This window comes from Pinus tabuliformis, chromosome 6, assembly GCF_031772625.1.
Source record: "Pinus tabuliformis cultivar Carrire ecotype Pingquan chromosome 6, CPIR1, whole genome shotgun sequence".
NCBI classification, from domain to species: domain Eukaryota; kingdom Viridiplantae; phylum Streptophyta; class Pinopsida; order Pinales; family Pinaceae; genus Pinus; species Pinus tabuliformis.
The window spans coordinates 917,447,807-917,459,518 of record NC_142292.1 but is presented as its reverse complement, the minus strand read 5'-3'; the positions used below and the strand labels follow the sequence as shown (position 1 = coordinate 917,459,518).

At 33.1% G+C, this 11,712-nt stretch overlaps 1 protein-coding gene across 1 annotated transcript; it reads right to left on the bottom strand.

Annotated features, from left to right (window-relative positions):
- Positions 1-588: 588 nt before the first annotated feature.
- On the bottom strand, positions 589-6,738 carry LOC149261931 (abscisic acid receptor PYL12-like). The gene is made up of 2 exons (XM_089423086.1): positions 5,396-6,738; positions 589-1,055 (listed from the first exon to the last, which is right to left on the bottom strand). Exon 1 carries the CDS (start codon positions 5,970-5,972, stop codon positions 5,400-5,402), a length of 573 nt encoding a protein of 190 aa, XP_089279212.1. The 5' UTR covers positions 5,973-6,738; the 3' UTR covers positions 589-1,055; positions 5,396-5,399.
- Between the last annotated feature and the right edge of the window lie 4,974 nt (positions 6,739-11,712).

Here is an 11,712-nt window from a genome sequence, read left to right as displayed (position 1 = left end):
ATTATAAGTATTCAAAATAATTCATAAAATAAATATAAATATAACATAATTTGAATATAAATATAAATGACCTATTAATATGAATAATTTATAAACGGATTTTATTTACATTAAAAAATAATAACATTAAATATTATTAAAAAAATATATACATAAAAATCATCATAAACAAATTTTATTAAAATTTATAAGATACATGCATTTTATTTAAACATATATACAACAATCACTTTAATTTAAGTGGGTTTCATTTTATTATTTATTTAAATTATATAATTTTAAATATTTTATAAAAACATTCATGTTTACTTTTATAAAACTATTACATTAAAATTATATTATAGATGGTTTATTTCATTGATGGATCCAAAATACCTTCATACACATCATGTAATTTATTAGTTTTCCTGCATTATATAATGAAGCAAACCAAAAAGAAAATTGCTCACATGAGACCTGCATGTACTAAAGTAGGTGAAAATGTCTAACCTGCGAGCAGATATTGACCATCTCCTTTTACTCACGTTAACATGAAGATGGATGGAAAAAAAAGGAAGTGATTAGGTGAACGGATTGATGTTGAGAATATAACGGGTGAAAGAGACTTTATTAAGTTTAGATATGGTAAACTTCGAGGCAAATCTAAAAACCACTTTGGAGATGTGATTTGCAGTTTACATTGGAATGTTTTACATCACAGTATGTAAATGTCAGACTAATTTTTTTCCTTGCTAAACTGCCCTTCAAGTAGAGTGAAGAGTAGCCATTAAGGGAACTGCACTAGAAACAAATAAACAATATTTGTACGACACTTGCAGTACTGTATACATATGCCTGGTAACCTTTTTGCATAAATTCAAGGTTGAATGTCCAGCCATAAATTCCATATGAACATTTTATCTCTGGAAAAACATATTGCAAGCAGCCTCTGCAGATTGATTGATCATGGCCAGTGAGACCTTCCAAACTATGGGGTCAATGTCAATTCCTAATAAACATCGAGTTGCATTTGAGGCCACAGCTTGGAAAGCTCAAAATCAAAATTGTTGAGGTGCCTGCATCATAAAAAATAAGTATTTAGCATTTGCCACTCCACAATACCAAAACTGCCTAATTGCTAATACCAAAGCAGGCATTTTATCCAGAGAACCATAAGCTTCAAACATCACCAAAACCTCAAATCTTTGCTACCAATATACACAGAATGAATCCCTCTGGCTCTTTATTTTTTCAAGTTCCTAAAGTTAATAGTCATGCAACAGTGTGAAATAATAATACATTATGGCAAAGAAAGCATCCAACTGAGACAACATTGTGTAGGAATACACAAGGATAAAAATAATACAAGAGAAGTAACTACAGGCAGATTCAGTTTTGGAGGATTAAGGTGTTGTTGCCAAGTTAGGTTCCACAGACGGGATTCTTTCTCAGACATGGACTTGTCATATACCACAGAAATGCATGATTTATATTTGCTTGACCTTCCATCTTTTCTTTGAATTCCCAGGATACAACTCTTGCCAGGCCTCCTCTAGAGAAGGATGCCAGATCTGAATTAAGGCTGTTGAAATTTGATTCACATTCTTTTATTCTTGAAGAAATCCCTGAATCTATTGAACCATGGAACAAGATGCTTCCTATTATCACTCTCTAAAAAGATCTCTTAGCTGGGGTATCTATTCTGCCAATCACCCAGGACTTGGCAGGGGTATCTATTCTGCCAATCATCCAGGACTTAGCAGGGGCATCTTTTCTGCCAATCACTCAGAACTTGCACTGACCGCTTGAAACAGCCTGTTTTGCATGGGTGAGTCATTTCAAAAGGGGTAAAACATGTCACGAGGAGGATTTAAACGTTGGCTGGGTTATAAAATACGCCTGCTTTAGCATCTAATCTAGCCCTGTTGATGCAATAGACAAATTTATAGATAGGGGAAAACTTGAATTTGCTAAGCATTCCTGTGTCAAACTATGCCAGGCCCTGCTAGCCCCCCAAGTTAACACAGTCCCTAGTCTAACTCGCCGCTTGCTCAGGACCTGACTGGTGAGTAACTTGCGACATATTTGCTGCCCAGCAAGTCCAACTTCCGGGTGGATGGAAAAACTCGTCGAGTGTAAATGCCTAGAAGAAAAGCCTCACTTTGAACAACTTCTGCTGCTGAGATTTTGTGGCGTCCCAGTCAAACTCTTGCACTCTAGCCTTGCCTAGTTTTTCTACATTCCTCGATCAAACTCTTACACTCTGGCCTTGCCTAGTTTTTCAACATTCCTTTGTGTTCACAGAATCTACAGCATCTTAAAATCTGAGAAGGAAAACGAGGTATTTCCTATAATAAATCGAAGGATCTATCCCCTCTCATAATTATGCTGATTATGACCAAAGAATGATATAGTATCTGATTTCTCTTAGTTAGCATATTTCGTCGAATGAGCGAAAATGAAAAGGTTATTACCCAGAGAACCTTTTGGGGATTTGATAAAATCATCGGGGTCTAATTGAAATATGAGGTTTGGATTGATTCATCTATTGAGATCTCGACAAGATAATTCCTATAAATCGTCTATGTTAGTTCTTTTCTAGGGAACTGATGATACGTAAAACTAAATTTCGATGTGCATGCTGTACCCATCTGGGCATCAAGCTTCTTTTGTAGCTTCGCTTTTAAGCCTCAGATTCCACTCAATGTTGATTCTGAAAACTTTTGATGGGAACTAGCAACCTTTCCAGATATATGCAACAGCCCGCAAGCCACATATATCAGAAACTCATAGTTCAGCTTAGGACTGAGAGGTCCTGAAACCACACCAGAAACTAGTGCCAGGATCCCAAACTCTATCAAAAAGCCTATCCTTCCAGCCTTACTATGACGAGTTATAGGTGTCATTTTTCAGGAATTCGAACCCAAGTGGAGAGAGAGTTAACAGCCAGTCTTAACCACTCGGTCTACCCTTCTCCTATGGATAACTTTTATCTATAATAAGTATGTGTGGTCACATCCCTGAAATTATGGGACCTCTCCAGAGTCCAGCCATCCACAAAGCTTGCCCTCGTATCACTGCATCTGCAAATCTTGAAATAATAAAGGCAAACATCTAACTCTCCGTTTTATATCCAGCCTCCTATGGGTTCCAAAAGCAATTCATGAAACCATTAGTTCGGTGGAATTGTTCAAATTAATTAAAAGCAAAGAATAGCATTATAAAGACATTATCGGACTAGGTTCAAAGGGCTTGCAATAGTACATTGAATAATGGATATTGTTGCAAGCTTGAACATTAAATTAGTGAAATCTAGGGAGTAAATTGGACTTGAAAATCAATTCTCAGATGGCACAAAATCAAATATATAACATGCCAACAGGAATAGCTGATTTTCAGATGTTAAAAGATTAAACCCTTTTTAGAAGCCTCTTGAAAAAGGGGAGTTTTTTTTTCTTAAGCTGCTTAGAGGCTTATTTGTAATACTGAGAAGGGTATTCTATAATACTCAGAAGGGTATTCTAGAGGTTTTACTTGTAACATTTATGTCACTTAACCTCAGACTGGCAAAAGACTCAAACTTCTAGTTTGCAATAGAAAAGAAAACCTCAGACTGGCAAAAGACTCGAACTTCTAGTTTGCAATAGAAAAGAAACCTTTCATGGGAAACTTATTGAAGAAACAAACAAATTGGATTGGTTGAGTTTTCCTGGCTTCACATTTAGCTCCTGATTGAAAAGATTCCTCAAATTGTTTCCACAATGATTACCAAGATCCTACAACAAATACTTCCAGAAAATACAGCTTTAGTTGCAACATGTACTTTCATCTCACTTAGCCTCATGCTGTAAATTCTTCTTCAAAGTTTAAGCCACAGACTTCCATGAGACCCTATAAAGGTATTTTACATACTAAAGGTTCTCAGAAAAGGGTGAAAGAAATAGAAAGCCCCGAAAAAACAAGAAGCAGCCTGAGGATCAAGACTCCTGAAAAATAGTTAACCCCCAATTATATTAAAAAGTGCAAACACTGTTCTTTGCAAGAGATCTTGCTTATGATGCCATAGAAATGTGTTTGAGAAGAGGGAGCATTATCATAGGATATTTGACTGCTTTCTTCTTTAGAAATTCTAAACCTGTGTCTCTTTAATGCATTTATATATAATACGATGATATCATGCCTTCTGCATCCATGAAGAAGGTTCAGTTCCCTCTAGGAGTAGGTTCAAATCTACAATTCTATGGAGAGTGAGGTCCAACAGTGCATGAGAGAGGCATCACTCTCAACAATCCCCCTTAATGACAATTATGGAATGAGTGGTTAGACCTGCTAACATGGAGTGAATGCATAATGAACCTCACAAAAAATCACACTGAAGCAACCTCCAATCAGCCCTTTTAATGTGCAGCTTTGAGAGCATAGGATTCCAATAAAAGAATCACAGACCTGAAATAAAAATAAATTTAAATTTCTTAACCTCAAAATTGGTATATTATATCTCAGTATTCTAGCATTAATATAACAGCCATTTTGGTGATACATTTAATACTTAATCTTGAACATGACTTGTTCCTGAGAACAAGCTCAGTATGACAATCAGAACAAATTCAACAAATTCGCAGTCACAGCTGATCAACGTAAGAGATGATCAAAGGTTATTCAAAGAAAAAGATTAACAAATTTTAGTGTCTGATAGACATTGATGTATTAAGAGCTCCAGGAATCTTCATCCTAGGGCAAAATGTAATAATATGCATCTCATCTCCTTAAAAGGCAGCTTCCATTGATATTTGACAAAATAGCACATCATAGAATCGTATATGTTAACCCATGGTTTTACAGGCAAACCAGAAGGAGACACAGGTAGAGCTGAAAACTGGATGCTACCAATTTCAGGAGGATTATTTCGAAATTTGTGGTTTTTGACTGTAACTGGCAATCCCTAGACACCAAAACAGGTCCACAAAAATCACACAATCATCCACACAGTAAAATAGTCTCATAAAAAGGGGACTTCACGGTATTTAGTGCCCTCACTTTTTCACTATCAGCCATTCTAAGGAACAAAAAGGTTGAATCAGAATGAAAATACATGACACAACACCAAAAGGAAAGAAGTTTTGATCCTATCTCCAAAGGCATAAAATAGACAATAGTATTTTGATAATTAATAACCTAAGATCCCCTAGTACAGAGAGACCTCATTTCATAACTGGCCCTGTGAAAGACCGTGAGATTTTTCACATACCAAATTGAGATCCATAGATTTGGATGAAAACCAAAATGCATTACCATTGATTCGAAGTAAAACTGCAGCATGAAAGTCCTCAAGTCTAAGATAAAATATAGATAACATATAACTAGACTTGGCTTCAAAAATATGGACACTGACCAATCATCGTGAACAGCAATATACCTTATTAAACTTGTTGCCTTTGAGCAAGATGCTCAGACAACTGAGCCAAAGATTGCAGATTGCATCTCACAACAGTGTCTGCAAACATGCAGGTATCCTCTTTGGTGTTGCCTTCTGGTACATCCACAACATAGGACTCCAACACCGTGGTCCAACGTCTGTCATCGTTGACAAACTCGTTCAATGTAGTGACAGAGCAATAGTTCTTGAGCCTGTGCTCTCCACCCAAGACGCTGAAACTGATGATATGGCTCTCCTCGTCCAGGATCTCCAAACGCTCAGTACTGGTACTGGCTGGAAGCCCAGAAACCACACTGACTTCCCTTATGCTGCCCACCTTGACATCTCCATGCATAGAGCAGCTGCGAATAAAATGCTTGTAGGTCTGAGGCTTATCGAATCTGCGCACAACAGACCATACAACGTTCACAGGGGCATTAATACGCTGGACTACCATGGACGAGCATTGATCAGCGAGAGTTTCATGCTTGTGATAGCGCCATATAACGTCTCTCAGACGCATGCATTCGTCCTCACTCAGGCCAGACGGAATAGGCCCTCCACTGCCCTCCTTCATCTTTCCCACCCCCTGCAATCTATAGTCTATATTTGAAGAAGATATTTACACACAGAGCTCAAAACATTAGTGCAACTCTCAATCCTTGTGCAATCGTTTAGGCAATGTGAACTATCACATCCAAGTGATTAACAGAGAATACTAAATACTGCTGCAATCTGCATGCTTGGGATGATGGAGAAAACAAAAGGAAAAATGCACTGGCTTTTCTATGTATTAGAATCCAGAGCATTTGGATGATTTGGGGAACTAAAATATGACATAAAAATGAATTCTGAAATCTGAACAGAATCAGTTTTGCAGTGTGATCTAATGATATGAAGAAAAATTTGGTGTATGAGCTTTGGGAAATAAAGAAGGAAAGGGCAGAATTTAAATTTTGATTTTGGATGTCAATGATCGGCCAATCCACCTCCCCAGTGAAAGGAGATGGAGCGCCTCAATGGCGTCCCCTCGTCTCCTCGTCCTGTCTTCCGCTTGTATGAATTGCAATGATATTAATAGTAATGATAGCAGAGAGGATTGAGGCCAGTTTATATGACCATTAATCCAGAGAGATGTGTGACAAGATCGCGGCGTTTTCTGTAATGGGATGATCCCAAAATCGCCATTACCCACATCAAATCAGGTAGATTGGATTGGGATACCTCCTAAAAGATCCTGCCTGCCCTGCTCAGTCCCAACAAGGCTTCACACACCCCCACGCTGCTTCATAAATCACCCAATATCTTCCCAAGTAAGGAAACTTGGGAGTTGTCCAAGCCACCACTAACCAACAACAATTATATCAACCAATTGTCAACATGAACATGCATTCCATGGCATGCTATGTATGACCCCATCAATGCATTCTCTCCATGTATGCATGTCACATGCTTTGTCAACATGCACGATAGATAACCTTTCTTCCCTCTATTTTCTTCTGCTTGCATGTGGGATTTTGCAAACTAACATATTCAAAGTATTTATTTTTGTTATAATGGGGAAATTGCTTTTGAAATTTAACTTAATTAAAACCAATATGATATTGTTATTTTAAAAAAAAATTATAAATATAAAATCTGGGCAGATTAATTTCGAAGAGAATCTTTTAAAGTCTGTTGGTCAGACTAGCAAGGCTTAACAATGAGGACTCGACCACTTGAGCTAACGCTGAGGGCTAGTTGATTATGTTTTTGTTAAACTTTTAAAAATGTCATATATTTTTCAACTGGGAAATTTATTTATTTATTTTTTAATTAGATTAAGTTTAGACTAGGTCAATGTTAGAAAAAATAATTTTTTACTTATAGGATATTTTTGATGTCTTTATTCAGTATGGTACAACCTACATTCATGAACAAGATCTATCTGCGATTTCAAAGAGTCGAAATAGATAATCAGGTTACCTAGTTCAATACTTATAAACTGTTGTTGTCAATATAGATAATGGAGTTGTCTTTAGTGCCACTTTTGTTGTCAATATAGATAATGGTGTTGTCTTTATTGCCACTTTTTAGATTTTCACGTTAAATAGTTCAATACTTATAAAATGTTGTTATCAAAATTGTATATGTACAATAAAACTAATATCTCTGGAATTTTTTTAAATTCAATTTTACAAATTTAATGATTTTCTTAATTTGTTTTTTACCATTACAATATTTACAAATAAAAATATTTATATACAACCCTCATGATTTCTCCTCAATGCACTCTTCATCTGCCATATGCACCAGTATCAAAGAGTGAACAGCCTTCAAATGTGCTTTATATGCAAGAAAGAGTTTCAGGAGGATCATGAGTGAGCTTGCTCTATAAGCAAACGCATTTCCTATTTGCCCAAATAAGATAAAATATAGAGCGCAATAACGCTAGATCCCTTCGTGAAATTAGACTGGAGTATTCATGTAAACTTTCACATGAATAAATAGCAACAGCGACACGTCAAATGGGGCCCACAAGACTTAATGTGGTAAGCTTGCTGATTTTATGTTCGCTGACCTGCAACTTGATTTCCTATTGGCAGTGCAAGTGGTGCAACTTGTCTGTGGGACCCTTCTAGTTTCCTTAACTGGTATTTAAATAATACTAAATTGAAGCTCAGCATCAAACTCCAGACAATATTTAATGAGGTCGGGTTTGTCAACGTTAGCATTTTGGAGGTATTTTAAAGAAACGTAAGGTAATTGTTTATGATTTTTTTTTCAATAACTTGCGTGTAAGACATATTTTTAAAATAATTTTATTTTATTTTTAATAATATTTAATAAAACTTAAAAACATCTTAGATAATATAAAACTCAAATATTAAAATGAAATTACAATTTAACCTCACCCATAAATAATAAAAATATACTACTGGTAATTTTTGACTCTTTCCCACCAAAGTGTAATCTTCTATTAATTAAAAATACATATTCCAAAACTACCCATAAATAATAAAAATATACTACTGGTAATTTTTTACTCTTTCCAACCAAAGTGTAATCTTCTATTAATTAAAAATACATATTCCAAAACTATGTCATACCCAACAAAAAATAATCTGCAACCACATAATGCACTAATGGAGTACCAGAGTACTCCGTACCCTGGTTTCCTTTTTAAGGTTAAAGAATATATTCTACTACCTAGAAAGTTTACATGCGTCCAAAACGCTCTAAAAATGGCAAAGTTTAGGACCCACCTCTTCTTTCTGGTATATCCATATTTAATATTGGAGATGGCCTTTTCTCGGTGTCTGAGAACAGCTCACCCGACATTAAATTACTTTGGTTCATTACACGAGAAGTGATTTCACAATGGGATATTCTGCAGCAGGTTGATATTCAATATTTAGCATTTATATTATAATATCCGATGAGTTATATTTTTAATAGTGGGCGAGGTTTCACAATTTTTTACATAGATTTCAGTACTCTAAAATTCAGTTGATATTTTCCATAGTAAATTGAAGTTTTGTTTTGTAAGAAAAATTTTATTTGTTGAGGAATTTTTGGCGAAAATTACATAGAAAATTTTTGTCGATGCAGTCAGTGTGATTCATCGTCAGGATAAGTTGAATGAGCAGATCTCACTAAACACATTAAATAGATAGGGCAGAGAATCCCATAACTTAACGGTTAACAACCAACAGCTAGAATTCACTGGCTAAATTGACTCATAAAGGGTCAATTAATATTAATATATATAAATTTTTTATTCATTTTATTAAAATTTAAAAAAAAATAAAATTGGTTATTAATATTAAAATTAAAATGTAAGGGACAATGTTAGAATTAATATATAAATGATGTAAATATATTAATGTAAAATAAACTAATTTCGTATTAAGGGAAATAGTTAATTATATTATAGTATTATAATATTAAAATTAAAATAATATATTAGCTTTGAATTATAAAATAGATTAATTTTAAATTTATTTTATGTAAAAAAATAACTCTTTGTCTATTATATTATTATATATATATAATAATATAATAGACAAAGAGTTTTTTTTTACATAAAATAAATTTAAAATTAATCTATTTTATAATTCAAAGCTAATATATTATTTTAATTTTAATATTATAATACTATAATATAATTAACTATTACTCCATTTTTTATTTATTACTAACTAATATTTTCGAAATTAGTTTATTTTACATAAACTTTTAGTTTATGTTCATTAATATATTTACATCATTTATATATTAATTCTAACATTGTCCCTTACATTTTAATTTTAATATTAATAACAAAAAAAATTCTTTTTAAAATTAATTAAAATAATAAAATAAATATATATTATATATATATTAATATTAATTGAACCTTTATCTAAGTCAATCTAGCCGTTATCTAGTCAATTCTAGTTGTTGGTTGTTAACCATTAAGTCATGGGATTCTGTGCCCTATCTATTTAATGTGCTTAGTGAGATCTGCTCGTTCAACTTGTCCTTACGATGAACCACACTTGCTGGTTCGAAACGCGTCGACAAAAGTTTTTCTATGTGATTTTCGCCGAAAATTCCTCAACAAATTGATATGGATCACATAAGTCTCAATCCAATAAAACAAAATTCTAGCTTTTTCTCATAATTTTATATAATTTAAAATCAAATTTACTTAAAAACACAAAATAATTCAAATAATACCATTAAACTTATTCAACCATTTTTTTATAATTAACTATTAAAAAATATCTATTTATATAAGTTCTAATTACATACATAAAAATAATAATAAAATATTTAAACTTATATAAAATTTTATTATTAAATATAAGTAAAATAAATGTGAACCCTTCTCACACTAAATATTAAAAAATTTATATAAATAGAAAATAGAAAATAAAAATTATATAAAATTAATGTTGTAATATTTTAATTTTAAATAAAACGATAAAATTAAATAATTATAGGAAACCTCTAAGAAAGTTCTAGATCATCATAGATAGCCACATTGAACCTCCCTAGGGAACATTACAAACTAAGAATATTTTAATATTTAGTTATTATATCTACGAGATAATGAAATAAATAACCATTAAAAAAAACTTTTGTGCGAATATAAAATTCACTTGTTCATGTTTACGTGAAGTTTCCATTAAGTTAATAAAATAATGAGATTTATTAGTCCAATGTATATGTTTGATTCTGCCAAAAGCTCGTGATAAAAGAACCCTTTCTCGGTCCCAGATAACTCCAGTTGAATGGTGGGTACATTGGGAATTTTAGGATCCCATTATATTTAGCTGCTCGTGGTCCTAAAAATTGTGAGGACCTTATCAAAATGCCATTTTAACAATAATATGATATTAATAAAAATATTAATTTATATAAATAAAAATAAAATAAATTAATAAGGCAGGGTATAAACCTTTGTTATTAGTCCTCACTTTATCATAAAAGATTTACACAACTTCCCATTGCCCAGTTTAAGGTGATTGAAAATGCATTTGAAAGAATAAACTCAGGGATTAAAATAAGTAATTTTTTAAAATCATGTTTATTTTAGTTTCATAATTTTATTAATGTAAAGTAAGTGTAGTTGTTTTTTTTGATAAAATATTATATTGCATTATTACATAGAGAATAGAGAAAATTAATAGAACACTGTGAAAATAGCTTTGTAAGAGGCTGATTATTATATTTTTGAGTACATGAGTAACAAGAACAATAATTAGTATGGATAACACAACGGGAACAATTACAAATAGTGAATACAACAACATTATAACCACCATTATTATCAGTTGAGATTGCCAACCGAAAGAGCAATAGTCCACGAACCATATAGTTGGCAAATGTCAAACTTCCCAAAAAGGATTGTCCATCACCATTCATCATAATAACATTTGAACCAACTACGATAACCAAGGCACCACCTTAATTGTAGGCCATAGAGCTCCAGCTGCTCCAATTGAAAACTACAAAAACTTAACCAATGTTCCAGATACGAAACTGTCCTCAAACACACCCAAAAGGGGCCACAAAAGACAATTGAACCAAAACAACCACCGCCATACCCATACATCTCAAAAAGGTAAGACCAGAAAGCCAGAGACTCTTTTATTTAATCTGGCATAAGAATCAAAGGGTTCAAAGAGTTGGCAAATAGAGTTCCAGAAGGATCTTTGATGTAGGAGCATGAGGCTTGAAGACAAAAGGCTTCATTTTATTCCAAAAATCCAAAAAAAAATTACAATCAAAGGAGTGGGATCCTTTAGCTGTCAATTTACAAAGTCTTTTAGATAGGATTTGAACTAGAA

Excerpts from the sequence above, each read along its gene's own strand:
- LOC149261931 (XM_089423086.1), bottom strand. The coding sequence starts at position 5,972 with ATGAAGGAGGGCAGTGGAGGGCCTATTCCGTCTGGCCTGAGTGAGGAC.